This window comes from Saccostrea cucullata, unplaced genomic scaffold, assembly GCF_032062105.1.
Source record: "Saccostrea cucullata isolate Sc308-1 unplaced genomic scaffold, CSIRO_AGI_Scuc_v1 ctg1212, whole genome shotgun sequence".
Classification (NCBI taxonomy): Eukaryota; Metazoa; Mollusca; class Bivalvia; order Ostreida; family Ostreidae; genus Saccostrea; species Saccostrea cuccullata.
The window spans coordinates 170240-189508 of record NW_026924449.1 but is presented as its reverse complement, the minus strand read 5'-3'; the positions used below and the strand labels follow the sequence as shown (position 1 = coordinate 189508).

Sequence of the window (19269 nt, the reverse complement as noted above, 5' to 3'; positions counted from 1 at the left end):
CTTTCGTACTGCGTTGACATTCGATTCTCTATTCACTGACAATCTTAGTTAAATATCGATCTTTTGTTCATTATATATTGTTAGACGTTCCTTAAACATTCTTTGTATGAATGAATGGACGGAATTTATAAATCGACCCATTATTAAATGACTATTCCATAAATAGAATCCAACTCCATGTGGGCTGTTCATCAATATAGATAAATAACACCAGACTAATCATACATCGGATAATACCAAACATTACGGTAATTAGTGTAACCTTGTCCATTCTCCCAGCGAGGGTAAACGATACAGATCTTTATTACATCTAACGGGTATGACTGAAGTCACCAAAGAGCGTAGGTGTTCTTATACACCTAGTAAAATATATGTCAGTGATAACTAATCAGTACAATGTGATACACATGTAATAAAACGAGACAAAATAAACATTTTTCTTATTTTAATGAACAAGTATTGCACACTCATGTTAACATAAAAACAACTATTGCACAAAATCACACTACGTAACAATAAAAAATTAAATTAGAGTCAATATCACAGCTTTAGCTTTTGTCTTTGGAATTTGTTACAATCCAGACCCAAGGGACCGGATAAAACTGGAATCCTGCACGTGCTGGCATCGTGCCTCTGTCTGACGGAGATTTTACGCGCCTCAACAACAGTTATACAGGATAAGAGGATTACAATACTTCCCGCCATGTAATCCACGTAAACAAGTCAGGGTGTCAATGTCTGTAGACACCTCACTGTCACCCGATGACGGCTTCACACTGCAGCCTGTAAACATGTTGATAAACACAATCTGCAGAAGTCAAATCAACAAACGCCTCACTGACCGAGTTCACTCCAAGAGGTCACGCGAGGTCAGCTCTCCTCTTCCTCTGCGAGAGTGGGCATCAGTGGCATTCTGGGGATAACGGGGGACAGACTCGGGGCGGGGTGAGCGGATGTGGGGGAACCCTGGGAAACACTGGCCCGTAACACCTCCGTCCAGTCCTCGGCCTCTGTGGCGTTTCGCGCCTGAAATGTGTATCCGGTCCCCTCCACGTTATCCGGCACCATGAGGAATTCAGACTCCCGTGTTTCAGTCCGTATCACTGTGGAATTCTTCAAGTTCACAAAAATGCCTTTGTTCGTGAATTTGCAGTCTCTGTTGACGATTGCGTAATGTTCAAAGCAGCTCTGGTACACTCTAACGTGAACCGGCACCCTAACTGATCTACCCTGATGTGATTGGATCAACAATAAATTCCCTGACTTCACTTCTAGTCCCTCGTCCTTCCGTTTAATAGGAATGCCCTTACATGCACAGGACTGCATTCCTAGGACCATTTTCATATTGTCAATGTAACACGTACACTACACAACCCTAGCTATACAATTATTATGTCTGTTGTATTTAAATCGAGCGAGGCTTATATAGCAAACCTCTGACTCACTTTGACCTTATGACACATCTGAGCAGATCGTCTCAACCAATCAGAATTCAGCAAGGACGGATAATCTGTTTGACTGACATTATTCAGAGCCATGTGTTGTTATTTACAACTGCATGTTGTTTACTATGTATCCATGTCGGTGAAGACACATGTAAGCAATTCACCTGAGATTTATGCAGGTATTAATTCTATTGTCCGATTATATTTACTTTTGAACAGCTCCCAATGTTTGTTACTGTGGGCAGTCGCAAACTCTCTGACCTCACGTGTGTAATCTTTGCTGTTTGTTTTCTCGTGGCTTAGTACTCAGTGACACCAACACGACCGATATTGTGTTGGAAAGGAAGAAATAAAATGTTGAACATGAGAAAAATGCTTACTATGGTGTGTACTTAAGGGAAAAAATACAAACAGGAAAATATTTAAAATACACGTACAATTGACTATATCTTGACACTAGCTTGTACTTTATGTACTATGTAAGAGTGCAGAATATTTTCTTGCCCTCTTCAGTGACTGAAGGGAGGGGTGTGGTCCTGTTTCATTATTATGTTTAAATTTTAATATTTATTTCAGAAAGTAAAGATTTAAGATGTTCGCCATTAACAACTCAACTCTTTAAGAAAGAATTTATATATATTCTTTTTTTTTTTTTTTTAATTTTTTGTTAAAAAGAGGAGGCTAGTTATAAAAACTTCATATATTTCATCCTTTCACGACTGCTATTTTTTCTCTCATGGTTTGGTCAGGATCATTGTTATCCGCATAAAAATGCAGTATCTCTCTATAAATACGAGGGGTTATCAAAAAGTTCGTGGACTAGCGCCATAAAATTAAAACCGCTTAAGGTACATCTATGAATTTTGAAATATCTAGTTTGCATCATCTTTTCTATCTAAAGAATAAACCACGAATCATGAATTTTATTTTTTGATAAATTAGTAATGTTTTTGTAAGCTCTTTTATGTGTAAATGAAAAACTAAAATTTATATTCTTTTTTTTTTTGTTCATTTTTTTTTTTCTATAAATTTTATCGAAGGTCTGAGTAAAATAAAAACAAATTCCCGGAAAAAATATCAAAATATGTTGAAACTGGCTACAGAAAATAAAATGCATCCAGACTTGTCTTTTGATATCAAAATAGATACACAGTTTATGTCGATTTGCACTCAAGGTGGGAAAAATCAATCCCGTCAAAAATGACGTTAATCATGTGTTATGGATATTGAACTCCCAAAAGCAAAATATTCCTGCACAATCAAGCGCGCATCTCTCCCAATGTATTAATCCATCTGGAATATAATATTCAATGAAGGCCACTGTTCATAACATTGCAAAGTCATATAAACAAGGCGGGTTTAAGTCCTTACTCATTGTTTCAAAAAGTGTATGAGGTATCATTGAAAAAACAATGAAGTTATTCATGCATAAAAATGTTGTTTTCATTTTATAATAATTTGGCTAATGAACTCTAAAATTTTCAAATAGATATATATTACAATTTTATAGCCTCAGTCCACGAACATTTTGATAACCCCTCGAATTTATTGTTACCATGCATTTTGTTACAGCATTCGTTTCTTTATCTTACTAGTTCTTACAGATATCAAACATCGAAATTAATTAAAAAATAAATTATAGCAATATCGTATCATATGAAATTTTTATTTCCTTATGAGAACAAAAATCCAGAGGGAAATAAAACAATAAAAAACACGTCTTATGTTAACCTGCAGATGGTACATCATCTGATTATGCATGTAATTGTAACCTATACGTCCCTTTAGCACCATTTAATTGAACATCATATACAATTTACAACCAATACGTTCCTTTTGCACCATCTAATCATATATTCCTAACCGGCGTTCCCTCTGTACTGGCCTGGCTGTGTGGCCATCTATTTTGCTGGTTATGACTCGCACTGGCTTCCCCCTCTGAGTACAGTGATACATGCCCTTTCTACTGGCCTTGCTGTTGTGTCCGTCTATATTTTTATGCTGTTTATGATTTGCACTTGCTTCCTCCCCTGTCTGGAGTACAATGCTATCTTGACCTGTCTTTGCCCTCTACTATTCCCCGACTTCTGACTGGATCCATCGTAGTCTGCGTGTAGCCTACCTCCACTGGTACCGGCTCGGCTTCTAACGTCAGAAGTGGAATTTATAACAATCACTTTTAGCCAATTTTAGTTCTAAATTGAATGACATATAATTGATTTATTCATATGTTAAACAAATAGATACCAATTTTAAGTTAAGCGCGCTTAAGCTCATTACTGAACTCTTTAATAATTTCTGCCGTTTAGAAACAATATTATATATTTATGATAAAGATTGTGAATGATATGGCTATATAAAGTTTGAACTGAAATTGAGAAGGTCTCAGACTCAGCGACCGTCATAAAAAGGTTGAGAAAAATAAAAATACATAAACTCTTTTATTCTCAAATTTTCAGTTGAGTAATTCTCAAGAGTTGAGTTGAGAATTTTTTTTTGAGAATTCTCAAAGTTTTACGACGGCGGACCGGATCAGAATGACTTTTCTAAAACTTTTCTTTATTCATGATGAAAGTGAATTACTTTTGGACTTGGGATTGAGTGGAAAATACACTAATGTCGGTCACGTATAGAAAGCAACACGTGCGTCTCGTGCCTTCGCTGTTTCGAGATCCGCCCGCCGTCTGGTTCCGTTAAGTGCAGTCGAGCGATGTGAGTTGTTGATTCTCAGTTTCTGAGCCAATTTTTCTTCTTTTTGATGGTTAACCAACTTATAAATTGCAGAAATAGAAATTATTTATCCTGGCTATGACAAACCTTTTGGATATTATGTTTTTTTATTGCCAAGAAAAGTTCCTAAGTGCGAGTATAAATACACTGCACTGTAAACACGGAAAATTAAGCTGATTGAGAAATAAGCCTGTCCCATAAATCTGTTTTTTTTCTGTAGGATTTTCATAAACAGATTGCATTTAATCTTTTTATTTATTTCAATCATCCTTGCATCCTTTTTTCATGGTACTTAAATATGGTCATGAATATTATAAAAGTACTTCATTTACAGACAGCTCTACGTGGGATTTTGATTTTTTTTTTTGGTTTGTGTGTGTCACTGAAACTAATTAATTTCTTTCTGGAATAATGTAGAATACAATATACAAAGTGTAGATAATGATGTAATTTACAGATGATGTACGTGTATATAAAAAGTTGGCGACATTTACTGGCCTCTCAGAATCAGTACGTCTATTTGTTGTATACAAATCAACTACATCAACTGTAGACCCTGCTAATGGACTGTCATAGTTTTATTATTAAATTTTAATTCTCAAAAATTCAATAAATACAAATCCGTGCATAGATACACGCGCATCCTATGTATACAACAACGATCGCACTATAAAATGTTCTATCTATTTCGTTTTATTCTTTTATACCTCGACATTTTTAAACATTTCTTCCCAGCCATTTGATTCGTTCCTGGGACCAATAATAAGATAAAACACTGGATCTTCCCCCTTATCTACATTACCGAATGTTGGCGTGTAGAGCCGGGGAGTACATAACGCCCTGACATAGCGAAGATCGTCTGGAGATTGCATTTTACGATCAAAGGGCGAAGGTCGCCTCGATATTTCAACAAAAAATGGGTCAGGAATCGCAACAAACACATTACAACTTTACTATGGCGAACTCAAGAGGAAGATAAAACATTATAGTAAATAGTACGTACCGCCCACTCAGAGCACTAATGAATTCCACCCTCCCCTATCACCGGAATAATGTAATAGTTTATTTTTTGGTTGCGAGGTTTAATATATTTTGGCGACAAAAAATTAATTGAATTATATTTTTTCGTATCAGCTCGCAAAAAAATGCGTTTATCCCGATTAATTTTCAAAATATGATGGTTAAATCATCTAAAAATGAAGGAAGGTAAAAAATTAATAATTTAAGTTTTTTTTTTGGTTTCGGAATTTTTTTTCTCTACATGTATATACATGATATCTAAAAAAAAAAATCAAATTCACGTGCACTTTACATTACATATTTTAAGTGCCTAGAATCATTATGTATAAGTATGTATGTTTGGATTTCTACTTAGTGTTTAACCTAGTTATGAAAAAAAATGAAATGAATAAAGTGGATCTATTCTTTTATTTTACAATCAAAAGTTTAAAAAGTACATTCTTGAGAAACATTCAAATGTAGTCATATTCACTCATATACTATATTCGAGTTTGTATATTGTGCTATATATGTGTTATCTTCTCCTTAAACAAAAGTATGCTCAGATAAATTTAATTTCATTTGATAGTTTATCAGTTCTTTGAATAAAATTTCATACAACAGTGTTTATTATTGAAATTTAAAGCCTAAAATAAAAGATTTAATTTTTGATATTATAATTTACAACCGTAAATAGTAATATAGTTAGTGCTTATTTTTAAATCAGTTTAACAAATTCTAGTTACTTATTCTATATATAGGAAGAGTTACCCCTCTTTCTTTAGTCATCACGTAGGCGTGATTACTAACTTGAGTTCTTCGGAACTTGAGGACATGATGACTGGGGTAGATGATCACTGATTAGTTCCCCGGGGGTGAGGTTTTAACGACGCCCTACCCTCATGTCTGACAAAACTTTTTATATGAACAAAAGATATTTAAACGAGGAATGACAGATACTTTACGGTAATATATCTGAATCTTTCATGACGAACTGTCTCGGAGAATAAGAAATCAAATGTAAAAATTAATAGTGAATTTGAATAAAACTATAAATGTTTTCAAGATGATGTGATTATTAAGAACCACACTTTTTGTGATTCAGCAGTTAAGTAATCTTGATTTTTTAAAATCAATATTATGTAACTAAAAGTCAGTCTTTGATTGTCATTAATTAGTTGTCGCTCTAGTTTGATAGTCTGAGAAAAAAAAGATACAGTTCATTACGCAGCCTCCTCTGGAAAAAAAAACAAAAAACAAAAAAACCAACCAAACAAAAAAAAACCCCAATATTCATGAAATGCATTATGTAATGCAGAATGAATCATTGTCTAATGCAAATCGTATTAAATAGAAACAGAAAACGGTTCAGTAAACCTTTCTGACTCTTGTTTTGTTAAATGTATGTCAGTAACTGTCTCCTCTGCATATTAACCTGTCATTATACGAGTGCCTTGAGAATGGAGATCTTCACCATTATCTCAGGAGTTAAATACGTCACTAACAGCTGTATGCAGGTGCCCGCTATACAAGTGTGAAATACTGGGACGAAGAGATGACGCGTTTATCAAAGATAAACATCAACAATTATCAATACAACACCACTGACCAATTAGGACAATTTTATTGAAAAAATGTAGACTATCCTTTTTCTAATAGTTTCTATTTTGACCCTTGTTGCTTTTTTTACCAAAGAAGAAAAGGCGTTAATTTTACAATTTCACTCTTTCTGTATTTTTTATCGAAATAATAATATTCTGCAGGACTGGAATCTAATCCATTTACATTCAACATTCAAGGGCATCCTTGACCCACGTACAAAATTAATGTTTATTCCCTTTTCATGCCCTTGACCTAATAATTAAATTATTATTTTTTAAATTATTTATAAAATCTTTATTTATACATTGTATACCCATATCAATAAGTCGTCACGAGTTTTGTTTTTGTTTTGCAATGAAAAATATTTTTTGTCATGTTGCATTTGGCTACCTTAAACTTGATCGGTTAAGTACTTCATTCCATACCGGCACCTCTAAATATCGCCAAGATTTGATCGGTTAAGTACTTCTGTGCGCTTCTTTCCATAAATCCAGGTTCACTATCCCTTAGAACAACAATTCAATGAGCTATAATCAATGTTTATGCATATAGACGTGTTTTATATGATCAGATTTCAGATCAAATACTAACAGAACAGCAGTAAATCTCAGTTACTTAAGCCTTATTGTCGTAGATTCACAGTCTAATGTACAGATGGTAAATGTACCTATGATTTCGTAGAATATAATGAAATTATTGTCACCGACCTTTAGATCACTTAAATCCAATTAAGGAAAAAATGGGGTGCATAAATGATATATTTTTTTACAGCTTATTTTTTTTGTAAGCGATACAAAGACCTGTGGGTATTGTTACATGTATCAAGCTCGAGATTCCATAAAATACATGTCAAATTTTATCAATGAGTGTGGTATGAAAATTGTCAACACGTTTAATTTTATGTGTAATATGAGATGTTTTCTTCATGAGGGAAAAATTCCCAGAAAAGCATGTAACTGCGTAACAGGTGTTTGTGTCGTGTTGTTGAGGATCACCCGTCCACGTGCATTGTATTTGCACAGTGCACACAATACAGAACTTTATCTTTTTCCAGGAAGAAACAGTCAATTTTTTGTTTGAAGCAAACATATTTACCAGGAAATATATCCTTAGCAACTGATCAATTTATGGTAACTATACTAAACACTCACTACTAGTACTTATTGTTAGTTAAATAAAAGAATGACTTTGTTTAAAAGTATTTTACAATGTTACTGAAATTCTAGGAATCTTAGTTGATATATGTAAATTTGAGGTTTATGGATATCAGTTTTAAATGAAAAACTCTGCCTTTTTTTTCCTTTTATAGTATACAATGCTAGTTACTCACGGTATTTAGTACCATAAATAACAGTACAATGATTACTAACTCTTGTAAGAGTCAAGCGATGGCAGTAATATGCAAAATAGTCAATAAGCACGTGTGTCCTTGTATGTACGCGGTGACCTCTCACTGTAAACCAAAACGGATCGCTTCCGGTCACCACCATATTTAAATGGTTATATTTACACAGATTTACACACTCGACGTGATTCCCACTCCCACGGAGTCGACAATTTCATTCATAAATTTCAGACAGCGACCTTTGCATATTTAAATGTCTGTCCCAATACCTTACCTGTTCATTTGAATAAAGGCGCAAACCTTCCCCATGACGTCACAGGTATCACGAATTTCATGTTTTGACAACAGGATATGCTTTAGAAGGTCAAAAATTCAAAATAAACCAAGGCTGCTTTGACATGACTTTTAAACATAAAAAAAAATAATAACATATAAATAGTGGAAATGAATACAGTAACCATCAGTTTACATACATTCGTCATTGTTATTGAAAAATAAAAACACTAATGTACCAAGTGGTGAGCTGGGAGCGAAACAGACATGATAAAAGCAAATGAAGAGTGGTGTATTTATATATGTATGACCTTCTTCTTAGAGCACTCCCTTCCCCGGGTATGCTTGTGTAGACAAAGTACGAAAACAAAACTCAAGTTGAAGAAATGCATGTTTACCGAAGGCTTTTACAAGGTCAGATACTTCGTGTAGGCGCTATATATATTAATTTTCTCCCCTAACAATGTATGAGGTAAGCAAGTTAAAATAACGAAAAAGAGAGGGAAACAGAGACAGCATTTTTTGAAAATCCTCCATGTCTGAGATCGAAGCGCATTGCGTTTAAAAAAAAAAGAAAGGAAAAAATAGGAGGGTTAAAAAAAGGGGTCAAGATTCAATTTAGTTGTACTTCTGAAGAAGACAGTTTCGCTGACCAAGGGTAAGACGGAAAGTTAAGCCCAGTTTAATGTAGGCACAGATGTCTAGCTCGCCGATCTACAAACAAAAATTGGATGGACGATCATAAAGCTACAGAGCCACCCACTGAAAGTGAAATAAAATTATTGAAAAACATAGTCTATATTCAAATCATCAACAGGTTGTATGTGTAGATCAGTATACCGACCAAATGTTGACTTAAAACGAGACTATTAAAAGTCCTGTAACATCAGATTATTTGTCAGTAGTCTCACTAGTCTGACTCCTATTAATACTCGATCGAAAATAAATTTTACCCTTGTATATTGTATGGGCTTTGTTACATACACATAAATAAGAAAAAATATTATAAAGTGGAAATATTGATACATATTAAACATTTATAAGTTGATGACGAAAAATTTTAAGCCGTTCCATTTCTCTTTATTTTACATTAACACATCAAAATTGTCGAAGTTTGTAGCTTTATCCCTCAGAAATAGAAAAAGAGATCTCACCGATAATGAGATATAATGTCGACAATAAATCAAATCTTGATGTAGAGACAGAAATAATAACTTTACGTCATATTAATCAAAATCTTTTTCTAAAAACATGAATCTCATTTTCGCAGGAAAACACAGAAAACCCTGATAGGTGACTACAATTATCAGCTGGAGATGGATTGTAATTTAGGCACAATCATCGTTAACAATGGGCAGGTAAAGATTAATCTAATATATGAATCTTATACAGCATGTCTATTACATATGGAATGTATTCTATTAAATGTGTTTTACTCTGATTATTATATATTATGTTTTTTCTGTGTTATTTCATTTTAAGCTGAAACCCATGTATGTAAATATGTTTGGTATAATATATACTGAAAGGAAAAAGAAACGCAGGGTAAACTTTTGAGGTGAATTAAATTTGTTTTTCTTAATCTATTTTTTTAGTTTTTATATCTAACTTTTAAAATCATCTTTCAAAAAGATATAACCAAATTCCCATTTGATTTTGTCTAATAATTAATGAGTTACTGAAGCTCAAATGACGATACCCCCAAAAAGAGAAAATCGAAAACTCTCATTATCTTCAATGTCTCCCCAGTGCATTTGTCAGAGCCTTATTTCTCCTTTGCATGGAATTTCATCAGAGTGTTTATTTTTCAAACCCTGGCTATATTTGGCATGGGCGAAACGCAAAAAAAATTAGTCAAACGGCGAGCGCATGCGCCGGTGAGAGGAATACAACAGTAAGTTGACTGGCTCAAAAAACCAAATTGCGGAATTGTTTTCTTTCAAATTTCGTATGAATGTAATGATTATAATCGTCTTCTGTATAAATGGCTGTTTTTGTGGTCGTAAGGTGGCGAATTAAGAGATGGCAGGACGAATAACCCGCTCCTAATATGGCTCTGTTTCGCATTAACACCATCGTCACGGTTGATTGAAAACCATTCCGGACCCTCTCTGACAACGGGTAACAAGTTTTAAGGGGGGGGAGGGGATTTACAAGAAACTGCTTAGTAAACCGTTGTTACCTTTTTCATTAATTGGGCAATTCCAAAACATGACCCCATTGAACTTCCGTAAACTGTGCCAAGATTGCAAGAAATTCATAATGTCTCTTAATATTGAAAAATGATGTGCATACCTCATATGCATCAAATAATACAACAAGATTTGTTGACAAACTCTTCGTTATCATATTGCACGTGTTTTGTGCTTTTTGGCGTTTTCCCTACGTGACGTCATAAATTTTACGGTTGAGTAATTTTGAATATTGATTTTGGTGTAAAGTAACTAAATTTCTCATCTGACCAATTTTCGTTATTTTCGATCATGTGGTCAAAATTTTTTCGAACATAATGCTACCCTGCGTTTCTTTTTCCTTTCAGTATATATGTAGGGAGAGGGCGTAATAAGTTTTTAGAACTTTTGCCCAATCCCAGTTGTAAAGTATATACAATAAAATATGTTCAAATCATATGAACTCTATTTTTGCTCCACCGTGTTATGTAATATTCTAGCATCATTTTAGCTTCAGCTTATTGCAGGAACACCCTTTATCTTATTATACAGCCATCCTTTACGTAGTAATTCTAACATTATATACCATCCTTTACGTAGTAATTCTAACACATGAACACATGCCACTTCTTTTTTCAGAAAACTCTTCAGTAAAAATCGGCGAAAATAGCTTTGCAGATTGGATGTTTGGTATTTTTCTCTCTAAAAATACATGCATAGCATGCATAGAAATGAATGTTTTGGAGGTGTCAATCTCCATTAGCCGTTTGTAAGTATAATTAAATAAAAATACATCTATTAAAGACCCCCACAATATGTATTTAACGTGTTACGAAAATCCTCATCAGATTTTGTTTCCATATTTAATATATTTAGTTAACTTCTATTTGAAAAAAAAAATATTGTGTAGAACTAAGTCTGGGTGTTTAATATCCTGCACCTTGTACAGTGCACAGATCTACGTCTTCGATCTCACGAGAAGTCACCTGGTACTAGACAGGGATCGTTATCGATCAGGAATCACCCTGTACCTGTTTGGGTTGGTGCTCGTAAGATAACGTCAACAATAGAGAATCTTTCAGAATGTGTACGTTGTACTTTAACTAAAGTCGGGCACAGATATGAATGCATGCTACTCTTAAATTGTGTTTACACACAAAGAACATTTCTTTTTAATGTAAAGTGTATTGGATTTTCTAAATAGCACATTTAATGAAACTGTCCCTAATAACTTCTTCCGTCAACCGAAGAAGAAAGGATTGAAAATGGGATAACGACATAATCAGCAATAAGATTTCCTGAGGACATTTGTCATAAATCACTGACTTTTAGGAATGAAATTACATATCCTTTGAATCTGAGAATTGGGTTATACCCATTACTCCTATTACAAAGCTGCTCCACCCTTTCTTAACATTTTAAAAGCCAGCTAACTTTATGCTTTATTTTAAGATTTGATACCCAGGCAGAATGCGTTTCCTGAAGACAGGTATAACAATATTTTTTATTTAAATTTATTTATTTTTATTTAAAAAAAAACCCAACAACACTGGCGGTATGCATTGATGAGGCAAACTGAGTCTTACATTGATTAATTTAACACAAAACATATTAAAAGGCCTAATATTTGTTATACAACATTTCCGCCAAAAATCGAACCAGCTAATGATATGCTATATTTGTAAACAAGGCCATTATAAGGACCGTATAATGTTCAAAATTTTTATCAAATCAAGGTTGTGAAATCCTTGAAATATCAACTTATGTGTTAGAGAACTGTTTTTATTTTAAAATGGATCGTTCTCAGAGTACGCTCTGAAGCATCGAATAAGTTTGGAGACTTGAACATCAAATGTCGGTGGAAGCAGAATAATAAAACATTAAAAAGGAAAGTTGATTGCGACTACAGGAAGTTATAACCTTTGTCACATAGTTAAGTTAATTGTTAGCAGCAATCTTATCGTCTATAGCATGTAAACCATCCAAATATGGCAAAGATGTGACAGGCTCCAGTTTCTTTTATTTTGACTTCATAAACACAAACCCCGGAAACATCAGAGGTGGAATCAGGTGTCGCGGAGGAGTGAACATCCCCGCCGACCTGTCACACCTGCTGTGTACTCCTTGTCATAATTAGGAATCGAAGGAAAATTTGGAGGTCTGTTCAGTGTGTAAATAATGAACTAACAATAAGTATGAAAAACGTCAGTCAGTATTTGACTCAATGATAAATTGTATCTAAAGATAATAAAATTGTACCACCAACAGAACTTACGAAATGAAATCTTTAAACGAGACTGCTGATATCCTTGTTTCATCAACATGTTTGTCAATAATTCAACTCTTCTTAGTAATTGTACATACGTAAAGCATGCTCTTGCCTCTCGAATCAACTGAGAGATTCAAACTCGGTATGCAGGAAATGAAGGTATTTTGCTGAAAGATGACTATTGAAAAGATAAAGTCAACACGTTATCATATAGTATCATATTATAATTTATATTTATCATTATAATTTTGCATATGACCAATGACAACTTATTAAATCTACGAGTTCCATTTTTATTGAAAAAACAGCTGTCAATGATGTCATTGATTTTATGAAGTGTGGAATCCAATATAGATATGGTAATTCAAGTTCATTTGGTTGTTGGAGAGACTAAAAATATTCAAAACTGACATATGATTTGAACATTTCTTCCTTAGATATGGAATTATGAGTATAAGTTGGGTAACTACTTGTAGAATTAAAACCAAGTCCCTCCAAAATATATTTCATATAATGATCCTTACAAACGAAGACATTGTTTTTTCCCTGTTGTTAATAATTGTTACCCTGTTGTTAATATTTTAGTGAGAAGTTAAGAATGATATTTAACAAAATTTGTATATTGGTATGGATCATATGATTACTTAGTTGACATCTGTGAATCATATTCTATTTAAGAATAAAAGCATTTTGTTTTGTGAAAAAAGAACAATAAACAATAAAGCACGACAGATTTTACCATAATGACATCACATATTTACAAATAAAATGTTTACACATTAGTGTGTGCCTGTCAATAAGTCACAAAATGAATGCATGCGTAAATTATGATGCATTTTTGTTTTAAATACTCGAACACGGTATAAAATTGCAAAGAAATTGTCTTATATTGGAGAATTATTACAGATTGTGACGTCATAATTAAGATTTCCGATAAGATTAGGGAATAACTATAGTCTAATTTGATATATATTAATGCTGATTTAACGGTCGAAAATTGTTTTTTACCGGCGACGCGAACGCGGCGCCGGTAAAACGTATGTTTGCGACCGTTAAATCAGCATTAACGGTCGCAAATACCAAACAAGAGGCCCATGGGCCACATCGCTCACCTGAGAAGCTTTGACCATTCTGTTCTTTACTAGATTTCCCCCTTGTAATACATATTGTGACCCCACCCTACCCCACTGATCATAATTTAGACAATTTGAAATCTACACTACCCCAGGATGCTTCCACATAAGTTTCAGCTTTTCAAAGATTGTCCAGTATATTTCTATGTAAAACTGTGATTCCCCATTGTGGCCCCGCCCTAACCCCCCCCCCCCCCCGAGTCATGATTTGAACAATTTAGAATCTACACAACCCCAGGATGCTTCCACATAAGCTTCAGCTTTTCTGGCCCAGTGGTTATTAAGAAGAAGATTTTTCCTATATATTTCTATGTAAAACTTGGATTCCCCATTGTGGCCCCGCCAACCCCCGGGGGTCATATATAATTTAGAATCTAAACTACCCCAGGATGCTTCCACATAAGTTTCAGCTTTTCTGGTCCAGTGGTTCTTGAGAATTAGATTTTTTTTAATTCTTATATATTTCAATATAAAACTTGGATTCCCTATTGTGCCCCCGGGGGCTTCATGATTTGAACAATTTGGAATCTACACTACCCTAGGATGCTTCCACATAAGTCTCAGCTTTTCTGGCCCAGTGGTTCTTGAGAAGAAGATTTTTAAAGATTTTTCCTATATATTTCTATGTAAAACTTGGATTCCCCATTGTGGCCCCGCCCTACCCCTGGGGGTCATGATTTGAATAATTTAGAATCATCTACGCTACCCAAGGATGCTTCCACATAAGTTTCAGCTTTTCTGGCCCAGTGGTTCTTGAGAAGAAGATTTTTAAAGATTTTTCCTATATATTTCTATGTAAAACTTGGATTCCCCATTGTGGCCCCGCCCTACCCCTGGGGGTCATGATTTGAATAATTTAGAATCATCTACGCTACCCAAGGATGCTTCCACATAAGTTTCAGCTTTTCTGGCCCAGTGGTTCTTGAGAAGAAGATTTTTAAAGATTTTTCCTATATATTTCTATGTAAAACTTTAAACTCCCAATTGTGGCCCCGCCCAAGCCCCGGGGGTCATGATTTGTACAATTTAGAATCTACACTACCCCAGGATGCTTCCACATAAGTTTCAGCTTTTCTGGCCCAGTGGTTCTTGAGAAGAAGATTTTTAAAAGTTTTTTCCTATATATTTCTATGTAAAACTTGGATTCCCCATTGTGGCCCCGCCAAATCTCTGGGGGTCATGATTTGAACAATTTAGAATCTACACTACCCTAGGATGCTTCCACATAAGTTTCAGCTTTTCTGGCCCAGTGGTTCTTGAGAAGAAGATTTTTAAAAGTTTTTTCCTATATATTTTTATGTAAAACTTGGATTCCCCATTGTGGCCCCGCCCTACCCCCGGGGGTCATGATTTGAACAATTTAGAATCTACACTACCCTAGGATGCTTCCACATAAGTTTCAGCTTTTCTGGCCCAGTGGTTCTTGAGAAGATTTTTTAATGAACCCACCCTATTTTTGTCTTTTCTGGATTATCTCCCCTTGTTAAGGGATTTGGCCCTTCATTTTAACAATTTAAATTCCTTTTCACCCAAGGATGCTTTGTACCAAGTTTGGTCAAAATTGGCCCAATGGTTCTTGAGAAGAAGTCGAAAATGTGAAAAGTTTACGGACGGACAGACAGACAGACGGACAGACGGATGGACGGACGGACGACGGACACAATGTGATCAGAAAAGCTCACTTGAGCCTTCGGCTCAGGTGAGCTAATTAGAAGATCAGTTATTCCCATTCTAATGCAATCCATGCATTTTGTTTGTTGTTTACGTATTATTTTGTTGAATTTCGTTATACGCCACGAAGCATTGTGTTTTTGTGTCGCCCTATTATGACGTCACAATGAAAAGCTTTCACTCACGTTAATGCTCGTTTTACTGCTTCAAACATCAGTGCATTGGCCAATCAAAAGGTGTTTTACAAAAGAATTGCATTACGCTTCGCCGGTAAAACTCAGTTTGCGACCGTTAAATCAGCATTAACGGTCGCAAATACCAAATTAGAAGATAGTTATTCCCTAATTCTAATGCAATCTATGCATTTTGTTTGTTATTTACGTCTAATTTTGTTGAGTTTTGTTACATGAAATACTTCACGGGGCATTGTGTTTTTTCGCCGCTCTATTATGACGTCACAATGTAAAGCTTTCTGCCTCGTTAATGCTCGTTTTACTGCTTCAAACATCAGTGCATTAGCCAATGAAAGCATGTTTTACAAAATAATTGCATTAGAATCTAGGCTTCCCCCTTTCTTTGTTTTTATGATTGCGTGATTTAAACGTGTTTTGCATTTTTTTAACTTTAGACAGACTTTATAGGGACAAAATTCCCCATGTTCTATGAATTTCTAATGTTTAAAATTTTAACCCTATTCGAAGTAATTCAAAAAGTAAGAAGAGACAATTGTTTGGAAAAACCAATTGCTATTCATTAGAGATATTTTGATGAAACATTGTTTTGTAAATACACATGAAATTCAATCTGCACAGTAAAAGCAATAATTCGTGTCAATAATTAGTGGGGTTATTTGTTTATTATAAAATACATTTTAATAAACCGAGGAAATTCCACAAATGATTCACACATTATGGTAGTCCTTGAGATTTATCCATTGTTATTCTACTTTATACGCTAAACATTTTTATTAGCACACAGTTATTTATCCTTGTGTAGTCTCTATTTTTAAGAGTGACGGTTTGCACTTGATTATCAGCTATGTAGCAAATAATTTTTAAATTGATCAGTATAATATCTGTAACCATATTAAGAAGTATGCACAGATGAGTGAAAAATTCAAAATAAGATTTCTTTTTTAAAAAAAGGTGCGATTTGGGCATTATTGTGCCCCAAAACATAAATTTTCTTAAAAACTTGTGAAATTGGCCTTAATATATATAGAGTAGATGAATATGATAAATTATTAAAAAATATGACATTATGGTGGATCATTCTTAAATTATGACATCAGTAATTTAGTATATTTGACGTTTTATGCACAACAGAATGGCTAATTTTGTGGTTATTTAGTACCTTTAGAGAGTAGTTTTCAATTTTGGGTTACATATATGGTGAAACATTGTTTGAAAAATCAGATATCTTAAAATGTATGCGATGCATGTTTATATTGTCTGAAAGAAAAATCCACTGAAAATTGATGTTTTCTGCAACTTTAAAATTCATCGTATTTATCATAAATTAAGATGTTAGTTGACTCTTATCATTTTTACATGTGCAAATATCAAAAAAGAGGTGACAGACACCGTTTTCTCATATTCATTAAGTATACTTTGTTGATGTATCTAAATGTTTTGTTGAAGTCCACATCACGTTTTTTCTACTTATGTAGAAATTTTTGAGCAAATTCAGTTCCATATAAAAAAAATTTTAAAAAACAAAACAAAAATCTCCATTAAAAGAAGAGGACTGGATTGCATCCGAATTTCAAACACTGGTTAAAAGCCTCATTTTTAGACGTACATGAAAGTTAAAGTTGACTATGACCCCCAACCACTCCCTTCCCAGCATCCTGTAATAAACCGAAGTAGGTGCCGGCACAAAAAATATCCCTCCCTACTCAAAGACCCTAAGTGCCGAGTACAGGACAAATTTTGGAGCTCTCCACCAGCAACTGGTTGCGTCTCAGTTTGAATGAAAAGTTCCCGAGATCAACAATTAAGCAATGAACAATTTAATCCAACTTTATTTTACGTATATATGCTGTAGCACAGTTTGTCTTATATGGCTGTAAAATTTTTATGAGAGAGATAGACAGGGGTTTGCTTCAGAATTGCGGGACCTTTTCATTTATATTTGCTCGTAAATATTTTTAAGTTTAGGAATCCGCATTTGTTAGTTAAGATTGAACCTTAGTTGGCTGGAATAATAAAAACAATAAAGGTTACTATTATATTTTTTTGAAAAAATCAAACTGGTTTTTTTTTTAAACTTTGAAGATAAGTTGCATTTCATGATTTGTGACCGATATTTTTTTTTTCATATGAATTTGTTAGACCATAATTTACACATTGAATTAACTAAATTTTTTCCGTTTTACTACCATGACATCATTTCAAAGAGTACACGACAGGGGGGTGCTTTCTCCTCAGTGATACCTGATCCCACCTCATTGATTCTGTTACTTAAGAGGTCATTGTTTGCTTTGCCTAAATTTTTAGTTCTTCAATGAACGTTCTTAAATTCTTCTTAATCCGTTATTTTCTTTCTTTTTTTTTTTTTAGAAAGGATTTATTTCTTTCTTAGAATGAACACGGTTTTATTTTTGTACTTTTTTTTAGTGTACTCGGTCGTGTTTGTCTTAATTACAGAGAACGGTAGAGATAAGAAATTTCCCTGTACTTGTTTGAATGTTTGTTCATCAGATAACAATTAAGGGTCTGAAACATATGCATGCATTCTACTTAAAGTTTATAGTAGAGATAGGAATCATGCTATACTTTGAAATTGTAAAAAAAAAGTCATTGATTTCATTTCATTAAGAGCAATTTACATACCATTTATAGTATAAATATATGATATTCAATGCATCCCTTTGTCAGATTATGTATTTGGGCCGGTATTTTTATTTTGATCAAAATGTACAGATTTTATGGATTTTTGATCTTGAACACTATTCATAATCTTCATATGTTTCACTTTTGATCTTGAATACTGTTTGTTATGTTTCAAATGAATGGTCAAAAGTTTCTCTGTGACATGATGGGTAAAAATGACACTACGAATAAAAAATATCTTGAATCTCTCAGATTTATTAAATGTTTGCCTCAGCTTTATTTAAAGAAATGGTCTTATGCAAGTTTTTTAAAAGAATTTTATTAGTTTCAAAATATTGTCTACCGTTTACTTTTTTTTTTAAATATTTATAATATTTTCAATAAAATAGTGATGTCTAAAAATACAACTCAACCTAGTTAATCTGTAAAAAATATATGAAGAAAAGGAAAGGTATTCAAACTCAAACGTCTATTAAACATTAAAAATGTGATATCAGGTGCCATGGAGGAGTGAGCATCCCCTGTCACACCTGCCGTGTGCTCCTTTAAATCCATATGAAGCATTATTTGTGCAAAATCTTATGTGTAAAAAGGAGAAAACACTTGCTGTGGCCTTCAACTCGACATTTAGATATATCGACGAAGTATTGTCAATTCGCAATGGCAATTTCCATTCCTACGTCGATACGATATATCCTAGTGAGCTTGAGATAAAAGATACCACAGAGTCTGACACATCTGTTTCATACTAGGATATCTTACTTGAAAAAGACACTAATGGTAATCTAACAACCAAG

The 19269-nt window shown here is 33.9% G+C and overlaps 1 protein-coding gene, 1 long non-coding RNA gene and 1 other non-coding gene across 3 annotated transcripts; 1 reads left to right on the top strand and 2 right to left on the bottom strand.

The window, feature by feature from the left end:
* Positions 1 to 430: 430 nt before the first annotated feature.
* On the bottom strand, positions 431 to 1712 carry LOC134266445 (uncharacterized). The gene has a single exon (XM_062748684.1). It carries the CDS (start codon positions 1342 to 1344, stop codon positions 871 to 873), a length of 474 nt encoding a protein of 157 aa, XP_062604668.1. The 5' UTR covers positions 1345 to 1712; the 3' UTR covers positions 431 to 870.
* Positions 1713 to 3165: 1453 nt separating this feature from the next.
* On the bottom strand, positions 3166 to 8532 carry LOC134266440 (uncharacterized). Its single transcript, XR_009991975.1, has 3 exons — positions 8396 to 8532; positions 3413 to 3640; positions 3166 to 3325 (listed from the first exon to the last, which is right to left on the bottom strand). It is a non-coding gene; the product is annotated as an uncharacterized LOC134266440 (long non-coding RNA).
* On the top strand, positions 5960 to 6085 carry LOC134266447 (U8 small nucleolar RNA). Its single transcript, XR_009991976.1, has one exon. It is a non-coding gene; the product is annotated as a U8 small nucleolar RNA (small nucleolar RNA).
* Positions 8533 to 19269: the final 10737 nt, after the last annotated feature.